Raw genomic sequence first — 27,402 nt, forward strand, 5'->3', positions numbered from 1 at the left:
TTACCTTTAAATATGAACCAGCACGCCTAGCTGCAACTTTCAGTTCTCCGTGCACGTCCGTGGTGTCCGTTGTCACTGGTAGATGCGTGTTTGTTAGGCGCACACACACAAAAGAGTATGGCTGATCCCCATGTCATAGAGGAATATATATATATATATATATATATATATATATATATATATATATATATATATATATATATATATATATATTGTGAATAAGAAGATGTGCCTGCAGCCAGCAGCATCGCCAACGCCCGGCTCTCTCGGCTCGTGTTTCGGTTCGTTGCTCTGCCGATCGCTGGACGGTTCTTCACGCTGTCTCGTCGCTGCCTTAGCGGCTAATAAACCTCCTCACATTTGGTGGAGGAGTGGGGTAGTTGTGGAAGCCTACGCACAGCATCTGCAGATGTGAACGGCGCTGCTACAGGCTGCATCACTTGCGAGCAGGTGACAGGAGGAGCCACAGGCTGCGCTGCATACGTTAGGGGCGCGGCCACAGGCTTCACGGCTGGCGGATAGGCGACAGGAGGGCCTACCGGCTGCGCGGCACGCTGGCGGTGGGAAAGGCTGGATAGAGGCGGCTCGTGGTGCGCAACAGGAACAGCTTGGGCAACCTCTTCTGAAATAGCAGTGCGAAGCGGGGCAGGTAGACGGGTGGTGGTCTCGTGAGACAAGGGCACTAGGGAAAGTTGGCGGGCGACTTCCTCATGGACGAAGGCTCGAACTTGCTGAAGCAGCGGTGAATTGTCCGGCAGGGTGTCGAAACTGGACAGTGACTCACCACCATGCTGAGGCTGCCGAGTCAGAGTGCGTTGCTTTTTCAACTCGTCGTAGCTCTGACACAAGCTGACGACTTCGGAAACTGTGCTCGGATTTCTTGCCAAGAGCATTTGAAATGCGCCGTCGTCGATGCCCTTCAGGATGTTTTTGACCTTGTCAGATTCGGGCATGGTGTCATTCACACGTCGACAAAGGTCGACGACGTCCTCAATATAGCTGGTAAAGGTCTCGCCAGTTTGCTGAGAGCGGACGCGCAAGCGCTGTTCTGCCCTCTGCTTGCGGACAGCCGGCCGACCAAACACTTCAGCACATGACGTCTTGAAGACGCTCCATGTGGGGATGTTGTGTTTGTGGTTATTAAACCACAATTCGGCGACGCCAGTGAGATAAAATATCACGTGGCCCAGCTTGTCGGCTTCATCCCACTTATTGTTGGCGCTTACCAGTTCGTAGTGCTCGAGCCAGTCTTCGACGTCGGCCCCATCCGCACCGCTGAAGACCTTCGGCTCCCGTAGCCTAGGATGGCCAGGGCAGTTGAACTGGAGCGAAGGCGTCGATGTAGTGGCGTTGGTATTCATGACAGGTGGTAGCGTGCGGCTTCTCAGCTCCAGGATGTAGCAACGGGGATTAACAGTACCTCCCACCAAATGTGACTGGGACCGTGTTCTCCCATACGTCACGTTCGCATATAACACCGCAATACAAACCACCACGGGATTCTCACCTTTCTTTCTTCTTTACGGACGTGAGCCTTCCCATACAATTGATACCTTACTTCCTTACCGTCCTGATGCTTCCGAGTGTCCACCTATCTCCGATGCTGCTAGACAAGCCGAAGAGTGCCGCCAGCTCGCCCGTGCGTTCACCTCGGAAGAGCAACAACGCCAGAAAGAAACCCGTAACACCTCTCTTCCGGATCCCAGCTATGCCCCAGGGTCTCTTGTGTGGCTTGCCATCCCATACCAAACACCGGGACTCTCCTCGAAACTTGTCCCCCGGTACGAGGGGCCTTACACTGTTTTGGAGAAAACCTCTCCGGTTAATTTCCTAATTGAACCAGTTTCCCGATCGGACGACATGCGCCGGCGTGCACGTGACATCGGCAATGTTTCCCGACTGAAACCGTACCATGAGCCTTTGCCTGAAACTTCTTAAGTCGCCAGGATGGCTCCTTTTTCAGCGGGGGCGATTGTGAAGAAGAAGATGTGCCTGCAGCCAGCAGCATCGCCAACGCCCGGCTCTCTCGGCTCGTGTTTCGGTTCGTTGCTGTGCCGATCGCTGGACGGTTCTTCACGCTGTCTCGTCGCTGTCTTTAGCGGCTAATAAACCTCCTCACATTATATATATATATATATATATATATAGTTAAAAAAATCAAGCACATAGGAAAAATTGTTTTGTAAAGGACTGACGTTTCGGCCGCGGGACCGGCCTTCGTCGGAGTGATGTGAACAAGCGACGGTAACGCAATATAAAAAGGCCAGTAACGTATCATAGCGCTGTTAATGGCTGACAAGCGGTTGTTAAAAGCACGTGGGAAACAGTGCGCGTGATAAGACACGAAAAAAAATGAGATTACAAGCGTGCGAAGAGGAAACGAATAAAAAATCATTAACAATGAGTAAAAAATTTATGAAGCCACATAACGTGTGTATCACTGGCACAAACATCAATACACGTAATAGGTACAACTGCGAGCAAGTTATCGGTAAACATAAACGCGGGTATAACATCTTGTCATGATCCGACAACAAAGCTGAAACAGGGAACTAATCTATCTGCGTGAAAGCATAGCGGCAATAATAGCGGTGGTAGTCAAGGGTGTTTAGGAAGCTAAAGGGGTAAAAATGAAAGTTTGCCAGTGCTTTCATTCATACCACAAGTACGGCTTTAAACTTATAGATTAAATACGATTCTCGAAGTTCTCTTTCGTGGTGGGAACGAAAACCCGATTGAAGGATTGTAGCTGTAATACTATCAAATGAGTGGCCCGGAATGTGCACGTGTTTTGATAGCGGAAGGTTAGGAATGGTGGCAGCATGACATTTGTGGTTGTTAAAGCGATATCTGAAGGGCGTTTCGGTTTGTCCAATGTACTGTAATTTGCAGACGGAACATTCGAGCAAATAGATGCAATTGTAAGTGTCACACATAAAATTTCCTTTAAATTTATAGTAGAAATCAGAAGCAGTGCTTTTAGCAATGTGTGACGTCGTCATATGCGCGCAAACCTTGCATCGTGGTTTTTTGCAAGGTCGACAACCAACGTTATCGGGACCCTTGTTTTAGATGAAGTTAGGATGTCATGCAGATTGCGAGACCGTCTGAAGACTACCCGAGGTGGCAATGGAAAGATTACTTTAAGATGAGCACTCTGCGCTAGTATGTTGAAATGTTTTTTTGAGAATTGAGGAAACGTTTGGCACCGATGTTGAGTGTGTTAGAACTAGATTACTTTGTGCCTGAACGGATGGTTGCTTTTTAGCGCTGAACAAATCCTTGCGATTCAGCGCATGGGCTCTTTTGACGGCATCCTCAACAATGTGGGGTGGGTATTCCTGCTGGATCAAAGATTCGCGGAGTTCTACGCAGCTTGCATAAAGTCTGACTGCTCAGAGCTAATTCTCCTAAAGCGGAGCGCCTGACTGTACGTTATGCTGGTTTTCCAATGTTTAACATGTGAACTTTTGAAGTGAAGATAAGGGTGCCTGTCTGTAGGTTTCTTGTAAAGCCTAGTGGTTAGTTTGTTGTCAGAGATGCAAACTGTGACGTCCAGAAAGTTAACGGTAGAACGAGAGTATTCATGCGAAAACGAAATAGATTGGTGAACAGTGTTGAAATCAGCTATAAAAGATAAAAGTTCATTTTCACTATCGGTCCAAATAAAAAAAATTTCATCTATAGATCGCTTATAATAAAGAAGCTTTAACGCGCGGTTTCTCATAAAATCATTTTCCAGAACAGACATGAAAAGGCTAGCGTAATTAGGTCCAATGCGAGTGCCCATTGATGTTCCACTTACTTGAAGGTAGTGGGAACCATCAAATTCAAAATTATTAAGCTGTAAGATTAATTTCAGTAAGGTAGCTAATGTATCACTTCCAATGGGCTTTTCATCAGACAATTCTTCGTACGCTTAAATTGCTGCCTGGATGCCATCGCTATGGGGTATATTGGTATACAGTGAAACCACATCTAATGTCACGAGCACGGAATTATCTGGTATCACGAGTTCATCAATGTCCAACAAAAAATGATTTGTGTCTTTGAGATAGGACGAGAATTTACAACGTAGCGGGAAAGTTGCTCCGTAACAGTGCCAATGCCCGAAACAATGGGGCGTCCAGGACAGTTTTTCTTTATGTATTTTGGGCAGCAAGTAGAACCTGCCAGGAACGGGACTGAGCGGGACGAGGGAGCGTACTGCCTTGTCGCCTAATTGATTAGCTTTTACGAGATCGTTGACGGTATCTTGGACAACTGCTTCAAACTCTTCAGTGGGATCATATTCTAGGTGCCTTTAAAAAACCAGATTGTTAAGCTGTCTATGGGCTTCACCTATATAATCCGTTTTATTCATTATAACAACGGCACCACCTTTGTCGGCTGGCTTTATCACAATATCACTGCGTTTAGCCAGTGATGAAATAGCTTTCCTTTCCTCAAATGAAATGCTTGATTTAAACGCCTTTGGCTTTTCGTAGGCTTTAAGCACGTCGCGTTGGACGGCTTCAATATACATATCTAGATATTTGTCACGTTGGGCCGGAGGGGTCCAATGGTTGTTGTTAAACACAACTGGCTGCCTGTCGCTAGTGGACGGATGGTCATGGAAATATTCTCGTAGGCGCATGTTACGTGAAAAATTCTCTAAATCCTTAGCCAATTGAAAATCGTCATATCCACCAGTTGCAGGACAAAAGGAGAGGCCCCGTGACAAGATGCGGAGTTCGTCCCTATTTAGACTTACATGCGAAAGGTTCACTACGTTGGTGGACGGCGGCGTGCTATTATCCAGCTCTGGAAACGATTTTGTCGGGACCGCCGTTATTACCTGTTTTGGGAACAACGAGCGGTCCACGCCGTCCATATATATATATTGTTACGTACAATCCAAATGGTGTACGAATAACTGTTTATTGGGGCGAACTTGTGCCTGAAAAGTAGCGGCGTCTTTAACAGGCGATCAGCAAAAAGGGATCAATCTCCGAGAGAAAAAAACCCTCGAGCGGTGGTCCACTTCTTTTTCATCAAAATCCCGTGCTGAGGAAGCGCGCGCCGTCACGGCCTTTTCTTGTTTGATCATCAAGCCGCTGATCTCTTGGGGGGGGGGGGGGGGCGCACGAACTAGCGTGTGTAGTTTGAATACTGCGTTCGCCTTGCGTCAATATATATACATATATATATATATATATATATATATATATATATATATATATATATATATATATATATATATATATATATATATATATATATATATATATATATACCACAAAGTTTTAACCTGTCTCTACATGAGTAGTTGTTGTTTGTTTGCACTTTGTTGACACATGGCAGCTGCTATATTGTCCATTGATGCTTGGCCTTTATAGCACCACTCGATGTAGACCTAAATATGTAGAAAGAATTATCCGCGTTGACGCCCAGCAAGTTCATCTCCATCCTGACGAATGACACCCATGACCATAATGTAATCTTTGCGGCTGCTAAAGCTGTCAATGTAGTGTTGGAGACCACATTGAGTGAATCCCTCACAAGCATGACAAGAAGAGGCCCTCAATATACTCTGTAGCTCGGTGTGCACTCTTTCAAACTCGTTTGCCGCGTTTAAGCGCTGTTTCCTGCTATGAACGAGTATGGCCTTTAGAGTTATGATTCGCAGAATCATACGTGCCTATGCTTTTCGACAATTTTATGCACAGCCCACCATAACAACCGCGCCTGTGATACATTGTACTTAGAGGGGGAAGTGGAATGAACGAGGCGGCCGCACCGCATCTCAGCCGATTCTCCGGCGGGTGATAGTAGCGGTGGCACTGTAGTCCCATGGTACTGAAGATCTCAAGAGCGTCTGTATTGGGAGCACGCAAGCCGCAGCCTGCGAAAACGTGTAACTGCTCGTTTTTAGAGCGCTTAATGCGTTTCTGAGCCTTTATCAGTGGACGCATAGTACAAGCATTTATTAATTTTTTTGAGAAGATCTGCCAGCCTTACACATGAGGCCTTAGGCAGTGGTGGGGGATACAAAAAAGGAAACGAATATGAAAATACTGTGATCACAACAGGAAAGGAAACATGTCACGCAGAGCAACACCATCAAAAACTAGTGCATCAAAGTAAGACGCCAGTACTTCCACAATTGTAGTGGTTTGCGCGTGCACGTACAGAAAGAAAACATAAAAAAAACTGTGGCGACAAACATCTGTTCATACACAACTAAACAACAAACATCATTTAACGGTTCAAAAATCGGCAACATTTCAAAATACAGCGCATTGATATGAAAAAAGTGATAGAAAGTGGAACATAAATGGAAGCCTGTTCAGGATGTGCGGTGGAATAAAAGAGGGCGAAGCACAAAGAAAGATCAAAGTCAAGTGGGCTGCTGGAGTTTAAGTTTTCCCATGAATGACTGAACGGTTTCGCAGTTCACCAGATTGCCAGAAACAGCATTCCAGTTAGTGACAGTGCACAGAAAAAATGAGTTTTTAAAGGCTTTTGTTTTACAGGAATACTCCTTCAGTTTTTTTTGGATGCTCAGAACGCGTTGATCGGCGGTGAACCATTTTCATGTACACGTGCTTGTCTGTGCGTAGCTTTTCGTGGTAAAGTAGAAACACGTACTTCAATCGATCGTGTTGCCGTCTTGCCTGCAACGTATCCAGGGCAGCTTTTTTTTTAGCAGTTCACTGAATGTCGTAAGAGCACTGTAGCGATTATATACAAATCGGATTGATTTTCTTTGAATCATTTCAAGTGTTTTAATATTTACTTAGCTATGAGGGTCCCAAACCACAGATGAGTACTCGAGGATCGGACGGATAAAAGTTATTTACGCAATTCATTTTAATTTAGGGGTAGATTTGCACAAAGAACGTCTTAGAAATGCTAGTTTCTGTAAAGCGTTCTTTTCAATGTAGGCAACATGCTCATTCCACTTAAAATCTGCACTTATTACAACCCCCAATTATATTGTCGCGGTACAACGCGAACAAAGCACAGGTACGCTTTGAAACAGCGAAAGCAGCATGTTCTCAACAGCTGAGCCGCAAGATTGTCTTCTTCGTTCTCGAGTCAAGTCAGATGCCCACTACCTGGTGTCCGTTAAAGCCTCCCCCCCCCCCCCCCCATCCTCGTTTTTTGTCCCGATGTAGACACGGGTCATTTGCCTCCCTCTCAACGAACATCGACCCGATGCGAAGTCAATATTGCAGTTCTTTTTTTAAGAAAAGTCTCATGCAATCCCTCGCTGACGTAAGGCTTTGTTCGCACTACGTGAACTAGTTCAGACGCTTGGTACTGCACGAACTGTCGGGAACAACTTCATAAGTGACATCACTCAGTTGTCGCAGCACTCGGTATGGCCCAAAGTATCTTCTTAAGAGTTTTTCGGAAAGTCCTTGTTTCCGTATGGGTGTCAAAACCGATACTTTGTCGCCAGTTGCATAGACAACTGTTCTGCGGTGAGCATTGTAGCAGCCTGCATTGTACCCTTGCTGCTGGCGGATCTGTAAACGTGCAAGTTGCCTAGCTTCTTCCGCGCGTTCCGTAAACGTGTTGGCGTCTGGGTCGATGTCGTCACTTTCGTGCGGTAGCATCGCATCTAACATAGTTCATACTTCTCGTCCCTGAACGAGGCTGAACGGGGTCATGCGGATCATTTCTTGCTTCGCCGTCTTGTACGCAAACGTTGTATATGGCAAGATTTTATCCCGGCTTGCGTGTTCAACGTCTACGTACATCGAAAGCATGTCTTCAATGATTTGGTTCTGACGCTCCGTCAGCCCGTTTGTTTGTGGGTGGTAGGCGGTGGTCTTACGATGCGTTGTTCCACTCAGCATCAGGACGTGATCCAAAAAAGCTGCCGTGAATACGGTTCCTCTGTCTGTGATCACGACGATTGGGGCACCATGCCTCAGTACAACATCCTCAATGTAAAATCTTGCCGCTTTCGCTGCTGTACCTCTCTGGATAGGCTTTGTCTCTGCATAACGGGTCAGATAATCCATTGCGACGACAACCCATCGGTTGCCTGCAGTAAAAGTAGGGAGTGGGCCTAAAATGTCCATGCCATTCTGGTGGAATGGAGTCATTGGGACCTGTACGGGTCGAAGAAGGCCAGCTGGTTTAGTTGGTGGTGACTTGCGTCGCTGGCAGTCGAGGCAGGTACGAACGTGGTTCTTCACGGCTGTGATTAGTCTTGGCCAGTAATAACTTTGCTGTACCCTAGCCAACGTTTTTGTGTAAACCGAGTGGCCAAAGGTAACCTCATTGTTGCATGCTTTCAGTACTTCGGTGCGCCGGGCTGCTGGAATGACGAGCAGATAGGCAGATCCCCTCTACGAAAATTTTCTTTTGGAGAGTACTCCGCCCCGTAAACTAAGCGATGACAACACTCTTGCGAAAACACTTGGCGCCTTCCAAGAACTGTCATTCAAGTAGGTAATTATCCCAAGCAACTCAGTGTCGTCACGTTGTTGCTGCGCAATGGCGGTCGTGTCGAGGACACCGATAAATGCCGTTTCCTCTTCTTCAGGTAGGGTTGCCAGCTCAATGGGTGAACGGGACAGACAGTCAGTGTTCATGTGTCACTTGCCTGACTTGTGTACGACCGTCATATCAAATTCTTGCAGTATTAGGCTCCGACGCGCTGATCGGCTGGTAATCAGGCACACTGGCGTCATTGTTGGCACGGTGGTTGTCAACATGGGACTGAGGCAAGGGGTGTCCTAGAGAATGAGCGTCCTGGCGTTGTGTGTAGTCGTCGTTGGCATGTCGATTGTCAGACCATTGCCGAAGAGGTCGAAACGTATCGACGTGGTGCCGGCAGTGACGAGGAATGTGGCCCACACCTCCACAGGTAAAACAAAGCGGACGCCTATCTACAGTGCACCAGGTGTCTGTTTTACGAAGCTGTAGACGCCGCAACGGCTCGTAATGTGGCAAATTCCATGTCTCGTTGGGAGACGGCTCTTGGTACGGCGACATTTCGTACGGCGGCACGACGGCAGGGCGCCGCGGTGTCTGTTGTTGCGGTGGCGACCAAGGAACGGCTGATAATGGCTGGCGGTACGACAGTGCAACAGGCGACGGGCGGCGAAGCACGGCTGCGTAACTTATAGGTCGCTCATCGTGAGTAGGATCAGCTGTTAAAAACGCTTGACGTATTTCTTCGCAGACGACTTCAGCGACAGACGCTGTGGGTAGTTCCGTGACCACAGTCTTCAGATTCAGCAGCCCTTTGCGAAATTTCTCTCGTATTAAATCGCGCAACGAGCTTTGATTGTCAGATGTCGTAGCGCCGACTTGACTGTGGGCGCTACTGGACAAGCGATCGTATTGGCGGCATCGTAGTTGAAGCACCCGTTCGATAGCCGTAGCTTGTTTGATGAAGTCTGTCACGGTGCTTGGCGGTTTCCGCAAAAGTCCGGCGAACAATTGCTCTCTACCGCCGTGCATGACGTAGCGTAACTTTTTGTCGTCGGTCATGTGCGGGTCAGCTCTACGAAAGAGACGGGTCATGTCCTCAGCGAACATTGCGACCGTTTCATTGGGTTTCTGAACCCGGAGCTCGAGTAAATGCTGCGCACTTTCGCGCCGGTCGACATCGGCAAACGTGTCAATCATCCCTCTTTTGAAGTCACTCCATGTTGACAAACTGCCTTCTCTAGGTTTATAGGTTTTAACAAACGATAGCTTTTGACCAGTGATAGAATATGGGTGTTTCGAAGGAAGCCGCTTGCGCACAATGGTCATAGCTACCGTTTTCTTTTCATTATTCTTCATTTGCCAAACAGCACATCAAGAAGATATTTTTGTTAACGCTGCGTTTCAAAGAAGCTCGTCGTCTGCACTACGTATTTCTTGATAAAGAATGCAATCATCTGCAAATAACTTAATAGAAACCGGGATATCACGGGCAATGTCGTCTACAAAACTTCAAAAAGAAGTGGCCCAAGCACTGAGCACTGAGGGATTCCTGATTTCACCGGTCGTGAATCAGACTGGACGTTATCCCTAGAAACTATTTCATTTCAATAACAAAGGTACACCTCAATTTATGAAATTAATGTACGGTTTTTCAGTAAAAGTTTAAATATAGCGAGAAGTTTTGGATGCGCCACGCGATCAAATGCTTTTTTGAAGTCTAGGAAAATCTTGTCAATCTGGCTTTGCCTATGTAGAATAGCTGCAATGTTGTGTTCCAACAGTTGTGTGGCGGTTGAGAATCCTTTTCGAAAGCAGTGTTGTCGGTCATTGATCAAATTATTTTCCTCGAGAAAAACCTAGAGGTCTTTGAATATAATATGTTATAACACCTTCGCGCATGAAAAAAGCAGAGAAATTGCTCTATAGGTGGAGACGAGAGATGTGTTAGGCAATTTTGGTATAGGGATATTTTTTTCAAATTTCCAGTCATCGGGAAGCGCGCGCTGCGACAGTGACTTCTGAAAAATGATGCACAAATTCTTCGAGCACCATTCAGCATACCTCACAATCAACGCGTTGGGTATGCTATCAATAATAGGCGTCTTTTGTGGATTTTTCTTAAGAAGCAGAGACAACATTCCTTCCTCAGATATTGCAAGGTCGCTTATTGGTGGGATATCATGAAACGTTTTTGAAAATGGCGTTGTCCTATTGTCATCAGTAAACACTGAACCAAAAAAACGTGTTAAATGATTTTGCGATAGTTTCTTTGTTAGTTACGATAGCCCCATTCAGACATATATTAGGAAAACGTTTCTTTTTGGGCAAAATGCTGCCAGAATTTCACTGGTGATGACAGCAAGAATTTTTCTAAAGTCACATTATAGTACTGATCATTTGGTTTCTTGATATTGTGTTTTAATTCTTTCTGCACGTTGTTGTGTTTATGCATGGTCAATGGAGTGTGGTTCTGACGATGCTATTTCCTTATCCTCTTTGCCTTTCACCCCAAACGAACAACTGGCATAGTAATCCATGGGCTAACATTATTATTATTTTCACTTTTTCTGGCACAAAATATATTTATATTTTGTTTTTAAGTATTTAAGTGACGCGTCACCGCCACATTAACAATATTCATGCACATCCATGCCATGCCCATTAGCACAGCTACTATTTTTAGGTGGTGCAATTTTTGTCCGACCATGTTAGTCTCGAACTACTTTTAAGACAACACACTGTTGGAAAAATTAAGTTTATAGAGCGCATTTGTACAGAGACAAGGCTGTCCAGATTTTTTTGTGAGTGGAGGGGGGGGGGGGTCCCTCAGAACGATTAACTTTGGCGATTGGGGGTCACTTTGAATGCGTGTAAATATTTTAAATAAACCCTGGAAAGTTAAATTAGGAAAAAAGTTCGTGGTGTAGAGTGTTCAGATTCCCTTCTTATCTCCTCTTTCCTTATGTCTTTCTTGTTGTGTGTGCTTCTGACTCGGTATTTGTTTTTTTTTTTACTTTCACAGCTTTCTGAACGCAGCAAACTTCCAATAAATTGGCTCAGTTGTTCTGAATATTGTAGACGCCTAATCAAGAAAGAAAGAGTGAACACAGAAGAATTAAGCATAAGACGCAGCCTTTCTGAGCTATTTTTTATCTCTCACAGGGGCTTTTATGAAGCTCAAATTCAGTAGGTTGGCGTGTCATATTTCATGGGCTATGACATCATGCGCTAGACATGAATGATGGGCAGGTACGAAGAAATATGCATCAAGAAAGTGCGACGGAAGAGCTGGAGCGCATAGCAGTTCCTGCACGCGGCACACGGCTCTTTCAGTTGGATGGATGGATGAATGGATATGGCTGTACCCTATAGATAGGGCTGTGGCTAGCGCCACTAAGCCGTAACACTTAATGAACAAAAAACTGGATTTATTTTTTTCCTTTAATTAGTGAGGCTGAGAATTCCTACTTTGCAGTGAATGGTTTAATTTTCGCTCATGCCTTGACTATAGCCACCAATCAGATAACCTTCTTCCAGTTAAATCTACCCGCTTAAATTCTATTTTGTCTTCCTTGTCTCTAAACCCCAGTGCATTGAAAAGCTCTGCGTCATCATCCTGAACTATAGAGTGAAGCCCTTTATAGAACATTATCAAGTGTTCGGCACTTTCCTCTTCCTCTTCACACGCACTGCATACCGTGTCTACCCTTTCGTATTTGGCCCGATATGTCTTGGTCAGCAATACTCCCGTCCTGGCCTCAAACAGTAGAGAACTACACCGAGTATTATCTTTCCTTGGCGATTTCCTGCTTAAAGTTTCGATAGATCTTAAGTGCGGACTTTTTAATCTTGCCGATTCTCCACACATTGGTCTCAGCTTCCTTCACCTTCTTCTTAACTGATAATTTTTTTTAGTTTGGCCCCCTGCTGTTTTCTAGGTATTTACCAGTAAATTTTCTGGTTACCCGTCAATTCTTTTTTCTGCTATTTGGATGCACTGCGTCAGTGAGAACAGATTGTCTTCCAACCTCCTGGGTTTCTGAAACCCATTTTACAGTTCCCCAGCACCTCATCATCCTCTATCCATGCCTGCAGCCTTTCCTTTGTAATCTGCATCGCCAGCCTGTAGACCACTGATGTCACTGTTATAGAACGGTAGTTCCTAATGTCACATTTGTCCCCCTTTCCTTTATAGATCATGCTCATCCAGCTAATTTTCCATCCATCGGGGACTTCACCATCGATAAATATTTTGCTCACTGCCTCTCTCAAAGTCTTCTTAGAATTCGGACCCAATTGGTTTATCAGAATAATTGGAATGCCATCTGGGCCTGTTGATGTACTACTCTTCGCAGCCGTTTTCCACTCTCGATGTGAAAATCGAGCCATTGCGCCACTTGATTCAACCTTGTCTATTGTGGTGCGTAAAGCCCTTCGATGAAACTTTTTCTGTCACCCTTTTTTTGTATGTTCAATAGCTTAGTCCCCTTCTAGCCTAGCACCTTGAGCTGTAGATATAAACCTCTGCGCTAGGTTTGTCTCATTACTTATGGAAATTATGGAACCATCTCAAGATGGTTCCATAATTTTGCAGCTGCCTTTCTATTTTTATTTACTCCTGTCAGCCACTGAGCTGCCTTTTTCTAATCTTGTCATTGATCAGAAGGAATGCGTGCCTTCTACAGCTTAGAAAGATTTCCCATGTTCTTTCAACATCATCTGTCAGTTCACCCCGCTGCTTAACATGTCTGTGTTCTTTAGAGGCTTCCTGACGTTTTGCTATGGCTCTTTTAACTTCCTCATTCCACCAACTTTTGGGTTTGTGTCTTCTTTTCAGGGGTGACTTGTCAGGTGCCTTAGCAAGCTCCGGCTCAAACATTCTAATTAGATTCGTGTACGTCCACACTGTTTTATCATCCTCAGTGATTACTTTCTCAATTTGTTTAGTAGCCATTTCAATTTGCCTTTCTGAATAAAAATATTTCTCTAGTTGCTCATCTTGTCTCCTTCCCACTTTCACTGCTCTTTCAAAACTTAGCTTGATACGTTTGTGATCACTACCCAAACTTCGTTAGCCACCTTCATCTATGTACATTCCGCTGAGCTTATCATACCTCCTATGTGACATCAGTGCGTAATCTATCGTCGACTGCAGTAAAGAATTGCACCCTTGTATCTAACGCCGTCTTGAACAGTCACGTCATTCTGGTCGCCTGCTTGTTCGTGTTCATCATTAACTTTTGTTTATACATCCCATGTTATTTGCCCTTCACACTTCTCGGTTCTGTTTCACATTATTAAATCATGCCTATCACACATATTCATGATCATTTTGCCTGTCGGGTCGGTATACCCATCTATATCTTTTGTGTGCACATTCATATTTCCTAGTATGATTATCTCGCGCTCTCCTCCTAACCCTTCATTGTTATTTGATATACACTCTGCTATTGCCTGGTTTTCCTCGCCGGCCTTTGCCCCCGTCCACAAGTTCACAAAACCAAGGCGTGTTATTTGCCTTGGCACTTTCCCTTTTAGCCATAAATGTTCCTTGCACTCCTGCTTGACACTTTTCCAGTCTGTACTTTTATGAATGAATGTCCCAATACCACCCCCTTTCTGCTGCCTTCTGTTCTAATACAATATTCCTACGCATAGTCCTGCACTTCACGGGCTGCACTTTACTCCAGCAGACATGGTCTTCTGTGGAACAAAATATATGCGATGCTTCTTTCACCTGCCCCGTCGACACACTCCCAGTGGTCACTGGCGGCCGCGGCTCGGTGCCGACGACGTAGTGAAGCGTTTTACTTATCGCTTCTCCAGGAAGCAACCACGGGCGATGGCTGACACCAGATTGTTTTTGTTACCACTGGTAGATCTTTGCGATTCGGCAAGGAAGCGAGATATCCACGACGTGCACGTTCGGAGGTGCTCGGAAGCGCATGGTCACTCGATGATGTAGTAAACACGTGAGATCCATCAGCCCAACCAGACACACAGATACCGAACTTTTTGCACCGTCCGTCTGCAAGGCCACCGCAGAGCAAAAGCCAACAATTTGCGAAATTATGCAGGACAACTTTCCACAGCAGGTTTTCTTTTTTTCCGAGAGCCCCCTTCCCCCAATTTTTTTCGTTCACAGAAAGCTGTCCTCGCTCGTGGTGCTTATGCTGTTCCAGTTCCATTGAAAGTGCGTTGACTCGAAGTCGGTTATGAGGCACGACAATGCCAAAAAAACCAAAAAATAAACATCTGTGGTTCTCGAGTGCCTTCAGGATTCACTGAGAGCAGTATGGGGCAAAAGCAGCCGAAGCAGCTGCACCCTGCAGTCACGTGGTGATAAACTCTGAAACGCAGGTTAAAAATCGCGTGATAGAAAACTCCCTACGTGGTAAAACTGGATTATGACATCCTTTTACTACTAGCCTTAGAGGCGGTGGTAAAACTATGTCATGTATCATCTTTTACTCCAGCACGAGGTAGTAATTTTAAGCGCGAGAGAGTTTTCAGAGGTCATGAGCCGCAAAAACCCCAAACTCGGATACTTTTCGCTTACAGTGTGTCACGAGGGCGCCTTGTGAAAAGCGTATTTAACTCGTCTGGTATAGCTTCTGGGTCCGAGTGTAGGTAAATTTTCGCTATAAAATCTATACCTCGAGCAGCAATAAGCTAGCTTTACTGCAAGAAACCAACAACAGTATCCACAGAAACAGGCAGACATAAACAGTAGCAATGTTTGTTTAGGCACCGGCAACGTTTGATAAAACACGTTCTTCGTATGGCAACAGTTCTGCAACTCCTGTCGACGCAGGTGACTTGTTGTTTTGACGTCTTGCATGTTTTTTTGCTATTTTCAGTGATGTTATGGTGCTGGCTTCTGCGTTTGCTGTTTTCTTCACGTTTTTGAAATATCACTAGATTTATTAGATAGTTTCAGCCATTTTATAGCTTTTTACAAAGTTGCAATTAATGTGGAACAGTGCACTTCATATAACTTCACCGAAGAAGTGGCTACGTAGTTGCAGGATTTTGTAACAAGTACCAAGATGGATGCCGTGTGTCTCCAGAAAAAACGAAAAACGTGGAAGCAGCTCGCGATAAAATTCTACAGCCGACCAGTGTGCATTCGTGAAAGGCCGACTAAACAACTAGAAAAGGGCTTGCGCCATTTGTAGATGTTTTACTGGTACGGGAAAAAGTGTTTTCGAAACCATAGCGGGTATCCGCTCGATTGTATATTCATGACACGGTCAGCTACGAAACACCGACAAGGCCATCACTCCGACTTTGGAAATGGCCGACTTCAAAAGAGTGTGATGCGAATATCAGCTGAATGAAACGGGGCGCAAGGAACCTACGACCATGGATGGATATTTTCCTGCAGAAACAGCACAACAAGCATATTCTTCAAGGCCCTTTTTCTAGAGTGGAGTGGCACGAAAATTCCTGCTTGACGTATACGTCTCAACCAGGTTCCGTCAATCGTTGAGGACTCGCCGTAACGGTGACGTGTTCGCTGTGCCGTTCAATCTTTCTTTATTGCAGTGCACATAATAAACGGAATACGCAAAATTGTCATCCCCCGCCATGTTGCTTCAGGAAACCTTAACGTAGGTCATAGGCTACCTTAACCGAGTCTTACTTAAGGGCGAGGAAAGTTCCACGATAAGTACAAGGTAGGTTCTTGAAACGCGTGATGGGTGGAGTTATGGCTTTGGTGGATTCAAGTCATAAGTATAAGGCTAAGTTAGGTTATTGAATACGGGGGTTAGAGACACGAAAGAACTATTCTTACGCACACTCATACATTTTTGATTGCGGCGATTGCTCCCAGATTTGGTCGTCTCGAACGAAGATTTGGGGCTTTTTCAAAGAATTATTGTCCAGTGGAAGGTTTTTACGTGTATAATTTTCTTGAGAATATTTATCTAGTGTTAGCCATAAAAAAGTTTATTTTGCTCCAAGTTATACTGTTTTTGCTCTGCCGCTTTACCAGTCCCTGTACAGTGGAAACCGAGATAGCAATGTTTTAATGAGAGCTGAGAAAGTGCATCTGCTACTAGTGCCAAAACTTTCTTTTTAAGATTACGTTCGGGCACTCGGATATTAAAATCATTTTTGGAGAAAAGAGGCGTTTTTCACCATGGGTAACACACTGTTTAATTTGCTAAATACTGGAAACTGTTGGTCATGTATTTTTGCATAGTTGGAAGGGGGTTTATTTCTGGGACGTGCTGCAGTGAGCCATAAAGGAAGGGTACCTCTAGACCCAAACGAAGTCAGTTTCTAAATGTTGTCAATGAACATAAGGTACCTTTCGACGTCATTATTCTGCTGGGCCTCCACTTTCTGTGGAGATCAAGAATGGCAGGCTACCATTTTGACAAAGATGCACGGCTTGCTAGGGCGTATTTTCGCGAAAGTTTTGATTGGTTCCTAGATATCCACCAAGCTGCGCCAAAACCGCTCGACTGGCTGTAAAGCGTAAAGCCACTTGCACCTCTAGCCGAATTTTAACCCTACCATACCAGCACAGCTCTGGTTGACTTACCAGTCATTATGTGTACATTGTAGTTCGTGAGGTTTTGTTGTGTCGGTCGCTTAATATGCAGATTACCAAAGCCAGATAATCAAAAAGCACACCGTGACCTTGTGATAGGAGACCTGCTTGCCGCGCGAACGACCTGGGTTCAATCCTCAACAGGACCAAACACTTTATTCTGTATTTTATTTGCTTCTTTCTCGATTTTTAGCTCACGCACGATCTATCACTCACAACTAGCGGTGCCAGAACTGCCGGCGGAATTGCTGCAACACGAGCTTTCTAACGCTATTGCTAGCGTTATATTTAGCGCTATTGTTAACGTTAGCGCTAAACGTTAGCGTTAGCGTTAAGCGTTAGCGCTATCGTTAACACTATACTTGAATATGGAGCTCCCTTAAAGCAGTATGTTGGCTTGTTGTACGAGTCAACAGCACGAGATATGTAAATTGTGAATTCGCAGACGCGCAAATGGCATTTCCTCAACCAGGTCGGCACAAGGCAGTGAATAATTTGGTAATAGCAAGGCACATGTGTCTCAAGATTTTCAGAAAAAAACAATACGTCGCCGAAACAGCAAAGGCAGGTGTGCAACATAAGTACTCTGAAATGGTGCCGATGATTCTCCAAAAAGGCCGAATAGCCATAAATGGGTTTGATATAACCCGTGAAAAGACACAAGCGCCGTTCCTGCACGTGTTGCCCTTGACAAGTAACACACTGCTGAAGCAAGGGTCACTGAAATTATCGGCAAGCGTGATGACTACGAATGAGATTCCATTGACGCCTGCATTCTTGAAACGGCATAAGAAAGGCTGCGGAAGACGGAAGCGATCTTAAAGAAACGGAAACTAATTCGACGTTTGTGGCTCTGAATGGAGACAGGAACGTCGAGCCCTACGAAACACGATTTCACTTACGTGAAAGGACAGCAAATTTAACATAAAACGCGGGCAGTGCGTGTGGCTGAAGCTTTGAGAAACTGTGAATCCCTGCGCAAGGGCAACACCCCAATCACCCCTTTGTTCAATTGTCAAGTCACAATTCTTGACAATGCGGCGCACACCCACGCTGGGAAAATGGTCAAGAACCGGATAGTTTTCATTAATTTCTTCCTTAATAACAGCTTAAGATTAATTATTTACGAGAAATAAGAGAAAGTTGCAACAGGACGAATTCGATGGTTGAATAGTAAATAATCTTTAGTGTAATGCAATAAAGTGGCATTTCATTTATTGTGAACTTGGAAAAGTCAAAATCTACTGAAGAATGATTTCAACACTTAAACCTCTTTGACCTTTTGATGAACTCCTGCAATGCATCGCTTCTGCCACCGCACAAGTATCACAAGTGATGCTGATGATGCTTGTGATACTGGCGCACACCCACAAAGGGGATCGGCCAAGAACCGGGTTGCAGGATCTTTAAGTTAAAGGCTTATTGCTTTACAAACACAAAGTATATTTGGATATATATATATATATATATATATATATATATATATATATATATATATATATATATATATATATTGTGACCGTTATTCATATGCGTCATCTTATCATATGTACATACTCACCATCACCAGTCTGACTTGTTTTGCGTGTTGTGGGTCACAGGCAATTCTAGATCATATATGAGAAGGAAGGCACTTTTGATTATATATAAAATGTATGTCCGACCTGTGTTAGAGATTTTCTGCGTTTTTTTTTCTGGTGCGACAGCCTACAAACTTCGGCTGCTCGTTCTATTGGAAAGAGAGGTTTTACGGCTCTGCTTAGGACTTCCAAAGTATACTACTATTGCAGTGTTATACCTTGAAGCACGAATACCAACCCTATTATGTCGCTTTAACATTCTTCCTGTGCAGACTTTTTTACAACTATATGAAGCGCCTTTTAACCCTGAACAAATTATTTTTATTTCTAATCCTGACCTATTCTTCTCCGTGCATAGGCACAGACTTCGTAAACCACAAATAGTATTTTTTCTATTGTTACTTGAGCGTCTAGATGTACAAGTTCGTGATCTGCTTCCTTTGACTGAGCAACGAATTTCTCCAGAAATTGTTCATCATGATAACTTCCAAACTCACGCTAAGCTATTACCTAGAGGCATTATAAATGCGTTATTGCAGGACCATTATGTACTCCGCCAACAATTGTCATTATTGCAGCGCAAGCATCGCAATCAGATGAAAAATCAGGCGTTGGAATATAGTGCGCCATACGTGATTGGCCATTTCCCTTGGCTTACCGGATTGTTCTTCCTGTCTTTCTGGCTGAATTTATGGCAATAGTGTTAGCTTTATGAAAACTAAATACTTCCATTCCAGTCGTAGCAGTTCATAACTGATTCATTATCAGTGTGCTCTTCTCTCTCCACATCCGGTCACTCCCTACTACTGAAACTTTTTAAATCATTGGCTCCCTGTCATCTCCGAAGTATTACTTTAATCTGGGCACCAGGGCACAAAGGTTTGTTGTTAAATGAAATAGCTGAGTCTTCTGCGAAGGCGTCGCTTTCGAAACCCATCAGTCCTATTTTCCTTCATACAGTACACATTACGGTGGCGCTGTTTCGCACACAAAAAGTCAGGCAAAATTTATCAAACCCTGCACTGACAGATTCTCCGGAGTACAATCACTTGTTATTTCCCTGGCGCAGTTAGCTGTCTAATTCAAAGATGATGGGTGTTTTCGTCACAAAACTTCGTTGCCGGGTTACCTCCCTCAAATTTTACTTGCATAGATCAGCTTTATTGAATTCCCCAATGTGCATTTAATGTAATCGAAAGGAAACGATCAGTCCGTTTTATTACATTGTCCCCATTTCGATTTATTCAGGCAAAGCATACTCAAACCACCTCTTCAAAAACTAGGGCTTGCAGTTATCACAACCAGATCTTCTTTCATTTGGAGCCCCTGCACTGGGTTTCAGCCACAGGGAGGTTTTATTCGCCGTTCAGGAATACAACACTACGACTGAACGATTTTCTTGCTAAATTACGGTCTCACTATTTTTTCTTTATTTTTTGCAAATTTGCAAGTAGCACTTAAAATCAATTAAATAACAAAAGCTTTTTGATGAATGACGCAGTGCTGAAAGTATCGGGCAAATTCCCCTTATAATCAGCCAATTTCCTTCTTTGGGTACGAGCCATTTGCAGAGGCAAACCAACAACAACAGCAACAACAACAACAACAACAGAAGCTCGGCAAGTAAAAGAAGTGTCTTGCAGCCAAAACGTTGTCTTACAAGCGGTGGAAAGTGCTTTCCGGTCCCCTGGTCCTCTCCCTGCCGCGCTTTTTCGTTATCTTCGACTACAAACCATCCCTAGAGCTCCGGTCAGGTCACCATTTGCGCAGTCAGCCCACGGTCATATCGCAAGACGAGCACAACAACACGGCTCCATCCACCCCGCCTGCACCCTTGGGCATGCCTTCTTGGACTGTTACCGCCCCTCAAAAAGATCCCCGGATGTTCGCCGGCCTTCGCGGTGAAGATGTTGAAGACTGGTTGGATGAGTACGACCATGTGAGTACGCTTAACTATTGGCATAATGCTTTGAAGCTGTCCCGCGTACCGTTCTATCTGAAGGGGGTCTCTAAGACACATTCTCAACCATGAGCTGGATTTCTCAGGGTTGCCTACCTTTAAGCAGCAGCTCCGTCAGATATTTGCCAACCCTTCTGTCCGTGCAGACATAGCCCAACGGCGTAAATGGGACCAAAATGATTGCAGTAACAAAAAATACTTTCTTTCAGTTCAGCCAGAAGATTCTGACGGTGATTCTTGCTCCTACGCAAAAAAAAAAACTTGCATACGCTGGAATCCTATGCGCTCTGCAATCTGCCGCGGGTGTCTGCCAAAAATACTTTCCTTCAGTTCGGCCAGAAGATTATGACGATGATTCTTGCTCGTACGCAAAAAAAAAACATGCGTACGCTGGAATCCCAAGCACTCTGCTGTCTGCCGCTGTGTGCGCCACCTCCAGAATCCACGCCCTCTCGCGGTAGCGGGCGCGCGAGGCCATGCTTGTTCCTTTTGCTGAGGAGCGCGGCTACTGGGACAGCCGGAGAGGAGCACGCCACGCACCCGCCTTCTTGGAGACCATGGTCTTACACTTGGTAAATATTCGTAAATAGTGAGGGTCTAATTCTGACACACTTCATGCCTTGAGAAGGTATGCGAGCGATTATTGGTCAGCTGCCATCTTCCACGGGATAACGTACTACATGCCGCCAAACAGGCAAGAAAGAGTCTTCCACACTCGCCGCAATGACAACAGGTAGGGCTGAAGGACGCTTCCACGTCTAATGCACATATTTACCATATAGCAATGATGGGAGGTAAGGGGGATGACCACCACCGCAGCTGTTGTAGAGCGTCAGACGTGTTGTAGGAAGATCGTTGCTTCATTCAGACCTTCCCGTGAGGAGTCATCTTTTCGTCAACTTTTAATTTTTAATATTTACATTACAATTTCTTCTAATTACGTCTCCTATATATATATATATCTCATTAATATTGTGTTAAAACACGGAAAAACGAGCCCTTAGGTATACACTTCTTTCCCTTATATATATAAATATATATATATATATATCAGTACTCACAAGGTACCATATTTTCAGGCGGAAATGTTTGCCGCAGTTACAAAGACATCAAAATAACTCCGTAATAACTTTAACTATTAACTTGCGGACAGTTATTTATATTTTAATGCGATGCTGCGTGCCGATGGATGGCTTGCGCCGATTTTCTGGAAATAGTGACACTTGCAGGTAATCCAAAATACTCATTATCAAATTTCAAGGCAGATAGTGAAACAGATTGCACCCGTTATAAATGCAGTACATTCAAAGACTTCTGCCTCTCTGACACCTCATTGTTAGTATTAATGAGACAATTTAAATATTGTGGAGCCTAAAGAAAGTACTAGCGAGTCCATCATCCTGTTTTTTTTTCTGTAAGCTTTTTTTTTAATGAACAGTTGCATGGAAACCCGTCCAATAAGAAACAGACATTGTAGACAATGGAAACAACACATTGAACAAAATGAAATGCATATAGAAGCACGGCGTTTTGGTCCCCATACAGGAACCTAGTTCAGGCTCCCGTATGGTAGCGTGAAAAACGCCGTGCTTTAGTTTGTTTTAATTGTGATCAGTGTGTTGTTCTGATTCTCTATGAAGCTTTTCGTATGAGTTGTTCTGCGTGTTTCTTTCAGCTGAACACTTCGCCAACCTATGCCTTCTCACTTCATTTCTTTCCAAACAATATTCCACAAAATTTGTATCCATGTCAGTGTACGTCAACTTGTGCTAGCTGGCCAAAAAAAACTTCAATTATTTTCCCAATTAATTTTTAGGCTTAAAGCATTTGCCTGACTACTTACGCAGGGATTCTTTGCAATGGGCACTACCGATGGCTTCGTTTCGGCGACGCGCTTCAAAGACTTGAACCCGTCAGTATTCCGGGAACCACTCATGGAGGATCCACGGAACGCTGTTCTTGCTGTTGTGTATACCTCTGGTACCACGGGTCTTCCAAAAGGCGTTGAGCTCACTCACCAATGCTTTGTCGCAACCCACAAAGCCACCATGTATGTATATTCGAACCTTTTACACTACTTGTCACTGTGTAAAGCTTTTACCGCGCTCCACCTCGGCCAGACATTGCTGTAGTTTTGAGGCAAACGCAAGACGATGGCTTCATATTTATTTATCTTATGCGTGTAAAACACCTATGTTAAATATTGTCGCGAGAGAAAACGACGAAAGAGGTCAAAACGTAGCGAAGGATTGTTTACTTCCAATCCCAGCAGCCAACAACTTCTTCCTTATCAGCCTCGACTGCAACAAGCGCGAAGCTTTTCCCTCTCTCTGCGAAACAAAAATGCTTCGGCTGGGCACCATAACTTGAAACGAAAAAAAAGCTGAGCTGAGAAAGTGACGACTTGAGTAGTGGAGGACAAATTAAAGAAAACAGCAAAAGAGACACAATGGGTTTGACTGCCGGCGCAGCACAGCAAAGTTTGTAGCTTGCCGTCAGCGCGAATAGTGTGGTTTCATCCTGGTGACGTTAACCACATCAGAAGAACGTGGTGGACGAAAGTGGCGCCATGTCCCAGTTGGCACAACTTCGTAGTTTGTTGCAAATGAATAACATTTGCAACATACACTTGTAATCCTTGTGTCCATGTGCTTTGAGTTGTCATTGAGTAGACGCTCGCGCTGTCAAATGCTAGCTTTCTGGTTAGCTCAATTGGCAGAGTGACTGCCCCAGACAGGTGGTGGTCCTGGTTCGAACTACGTACCATGAGGAAATTTTCGGCTACTAAGCGGCTTTCTTTCTGAGAAATCCGTATGAATTTCCTCGTGGCTTCGTGCTACAAACGGATGGTTGTCTTATTTCCCTTTTATACATGTGTGTTAAGAAAACAAGTTCGCAGTGTTGTTCACCGTTTATAACATTATCCGGTTCACACGGGCAAATTTACTGCACTGACTTGCATATATGCAAATACCTGGTTTACTTAAATGCTTCTAATGCAACTAGAGATGAAAATCTCAAGTGCCTAGTTACCACTAAATTATCGGGCTCACAAGGCTTGATTTATAGGCCCTAAGTGTGTGATGTGACGAAGCTGCAAAGTAATAACATTACGCTAATGTTGCTTTAAATGTGAAACATTCTTCAAATAAAAAAGTAATTAGGCTAATAATATAGACATAACAGGTAAGTTAGTTTGATGTTCTTACTCGCTGTAGAAGTGAAACGCGTGGCGCCCATTTCCACTTTTAATGCCAAGGGCAGTTTCGTTACTTTTTTCTAAATAATTTATAGTGAACATGAATTGTGTCCGTCATGTAGCTTCTTTTTCTTTAAATAGTCAACAATGAGCACACTACTTGTCGAAAAACATTCTTTTTGCATAATAAATTAGCTCCTCAAAACACGAAGAACGAAAGTACATATTCGACGGCAAATGCGTGTCGCCCCAACACTGCTCTTTAAAATTAAAGCCGTTCCCATTAGCTGTTCTGTTGACGTTCGAACGGTGTATAATTCGAATTTGCCGATAGAAATCAAGTTACCTATCAATTTTCTGAAACAAAACAGGAAAGTATTTCAGGCCCCTTGCCTTTCCAGATACATTGTGCGATCCTTCTGTTTTTTGCGTCATCACAATGCATTAGGTTTGTCAAATATACATACTTTCTCAGGAACTCTAAGCCTGTGTCTGCATATCGCAGTGACAAACATCACAATGAAACACGCCAAGGAACACGCTTTTACTCCATTCCAACGATAGCCGTATCTTTTCAAAGACCAGATTCATCTGAAGGACTGTCGTTTCATGAGATCTTAAGTCGCATATATTCTCTCATCTACATTTACTGAGCAAGTATTCAGTTCCTTTTAAAACAGAAACTCATTGTCGCTTTTGGATATTCTCGCAACCTGAAAGTAAAACTGCAAACCCACCTACCCTAAGTGATATCCTCAGTTCACTTCAGACCACCCGAAAATCTGCAATACTTCAGTAGTAGAGACAGTAATACGAAGAGCCGCTATCCCCCACAGGGGCGTCTGTGAAAGCATGCGTTTGGTGTATAGCGACACCAAAGACCCTAGCTAGCACAGGGTTTCGACCTCTCCCATGCCTAGCCGTGCGTGGCTGAGCCGTATCCGGGAAAAGGGGGATCCTGGGGTTGAGCCGACGCCGGGTGCTTGGACCTTTAAGGCCCCCGGCACAGGCAACACACCCTTTTGGCCCCGCCTTCACGTAGACGGCACCCCTAGGCTGAGCCACCCAGGAGAAATTGGCAGCCACCTTTTCATCTCTCTCTCTCTCTACATCTTCGTCTTCATCTGTCACTTTTTATCTGTCCTTTCTTCTACTATATTGCATTTACTTGCAAACTTCCCGCAGGCTAGAGTTAACCCTGTGCAAGAAGCCTACCTATGTCTAGGCGCATTGAAATATAGCAGCGTTGTACGGCTGGCGTCTCCAGGTTTCAGCATCCGCAAACTTGTAGCATAACCTTGTTTGGCTCCGCAGTGGGTGGCCGCCAACGCTTCTGAAGAAAATTCAGCAGGCATGCATAGAGATTTTCCTCTGTTAAGTGATCGTACCACCTCAAAGCGCGTATGCACCGAAGACTGGTTTTTTCAACCGTTCAGATGAAAACTTCCCCCACTTCTATGTCATACATAGTGGGAAAAGTGGCAAGCAAGCCAGAACTGTTCCCCCTTTGTAGTAGCCAGGTGTCTTACAGAAACTCTTGGGGCCGGGTACAAATTTACCAAGATGGCCAGCGGAAACCTCTTCATTAAAGTGCGAGCAAAAGAACTGTCCGAGAAATTACACAATCTTTCAACTTTTGGTGAGACTGAGATCCCTGTAACACCACACATATCAATGAACGCAACTCGTGGAGTTGTATCTTATGCTGACTTGTTTGGCCTGACTGAAGCGATACTTTGGAGGGGTGGAAGAGTCAGAGTGTGGCCATATAGAGAGATAGGTTTATTTACAGAGAGGCAGAGAGGTCGGCCTGAGCCATAGCTTGCTCTAGCCTGCTACTCTACACTGGGGGAGAAGAAAGGGGAAAAATAAAAATGGATGACGATGGTGAGATAGAGAGGTTAGTATGTAGTACTCTTTCTAGCTGAGACAAGCTTTATAGCTACGCATGTAGTTCAGTTGCATCCAAAAAGATTATAACTGCTCTTATGACCACAATTGCACTGCTAGTGTCTGGCCAAGGGCCCAACACGGTCTCATCAGGTAATAACCTACTGCAATATCGTTCAGTAGAAGAAATCAGTGTTTTTTGTTCACGTCCGTATGCTGGGCAGACAAAAATTATGTGCTCAAGTATCTCTCGCACATCACAGTGTCCACATTTAGGACCGGTGTTACTGCGACCGATGAAATGTCCGTAAAGTCTGGTGTACGCCACACCAAGACGAATGAGGTAGATAATACGTTTGAGTTGCCGTTTCAATTTAGGGGGCAGGCGGAACCTCATTTCAGAGTCCCATTTGTAAAGTCGCCGGTGTCGCCTTCCCGGTCTGGTCCAGCGCTGAAGTATGCAGCTGCGCATCACGCAGCGAAGCAGGGCGTTCGTGTCAGCTCGTGAAAACACAATGTGTACTTCAGGGGCACTGCTTAAAGCATATTTAGCTTCAGTGTCTGCCTCTTCGTTTCCCATCACGTCGCAATACGCGGGAATAAAATGAAAAGTGATAAGATGGCCATTTGTTGAAGCAACCTGAATACTTTCTGCGATTTCTGTTGCCAAGCAGTAATACGGACCTTGCTTCACGGTGGAACTAATGGTCTGCAAAGCGGGTTTCGCATCAAAGAAAATCGTCCAGGCATGAGGTCACTCTACGGAAATAAATCTTAGTGCCTCCCGGATAGCGACAAGCTCTGCGGTAGTTGATGTGGTTTTATAGTCCACTTTGAATCGTTGAGCGATATTCATGTCTGGGATGAGAAAGACTGTGGCGGAGGTGTTTAAATTGGTAGAGCCGTCGTTGTACACGTGTAGAGAATCACCGTACGTTGTATAAATGTGAAATTGGGTCAGTTGTCTGAGGCCAACAAAGAAACGAGTGACTTTTTTGTAATTCCAGGTATCGTAAAATAAACAGGCGGTTTAGGCAGGACCCAAGAAGGCACTGCAGGGACAATTGGCTGGGAAAACTTTCATGGTATAATATTCTCATGCCGCGATATTACTCTTGAGAAACTGCACTCTGGGTGATTTGCGGGTAGTACTGACTGTGGCTGCTCTCTGTGTCAGCTCAGCAATCAAAGGTGAGCTCTAAGTGGCTCGCAGAGCATGTATACACTGATGGGACAAGCCCGAGCCTCTGCGACTGTCCAATTTCTTGAAGTACAGCACGGTAGACCCAAGCATCTTCGTAAGCATTGAGCTTAAAGAATCTCTAGCGTCTTCGTACAACTAGGTCCCATATAGGAAAGCACCGGCATGCTTTGTCGAACGTATCTTACAAATAGAGCTTTGTACAATGAAAGTAGCGATGATTCTGATGGGCCTCATCTTGCTCCTGCCACATGGCGAAGAACAAGAAAGCTCTTCATTTTAGATTTAACTACGGTAACATGTCTCGTCCACGATAGATAGAGATCTCTGTGTACGACAACCTCGAAAAACTTGTGGTGTATTACAGCAGGTATCCCTGTCCCAATAATATATATTGGGTATTTCGACAAATGCTTGCGCATGAACGCAAGCACTGTGCATTCGTCAATTGAAATAGTAAGTTCCTGACGTCGTAGATAATTGTATGGGATCGTCACTGCATGCTGTATTCGAGCTCGCAATTGTGGGCGAGTATTTCCGGATGTCCATATGCATATGTCGTCAGCGTATGCA

General features: G+C 44.5%; 1 protein-coding gene across 1 annotated transcript in view; it reads left to right on the forward strand.

Annotated features, from left to right (window-relative positions):
• The window catches only part of LOC119169104 (uncharacterized), a 563,356-nt gene that overhangs the window by 223,359 nt on the left and 312,595 nt on the right, over positions 1-27,402 (forward strand). The window contains exon 5 of the mRNA XM_037420202.2: positions 22,387-22,589. Coding sequence (XP_037276099.2) covers positions 22,387-22,589 — 203 coding nt within the window. The remainder of the gene's footprint in view (positions 1-22,386; positions 22,590-27,402) is intronic.

This window comes from Rhipicephalus microplus, chromosome 2 (assembly GCF_043290135.1).
Source record: "Rhipicephalus microplus isolate Deutch F79 chromosome 2, USDA_Rmic, whole genome shotgun sequence".
Taxonomy (NCBI): Eukaryota; Metazoa; Arthropoda; class Arachnida; order Ixodida; family Ixodidae; genus Rhipicephalus; species Rhipicephalus microplus.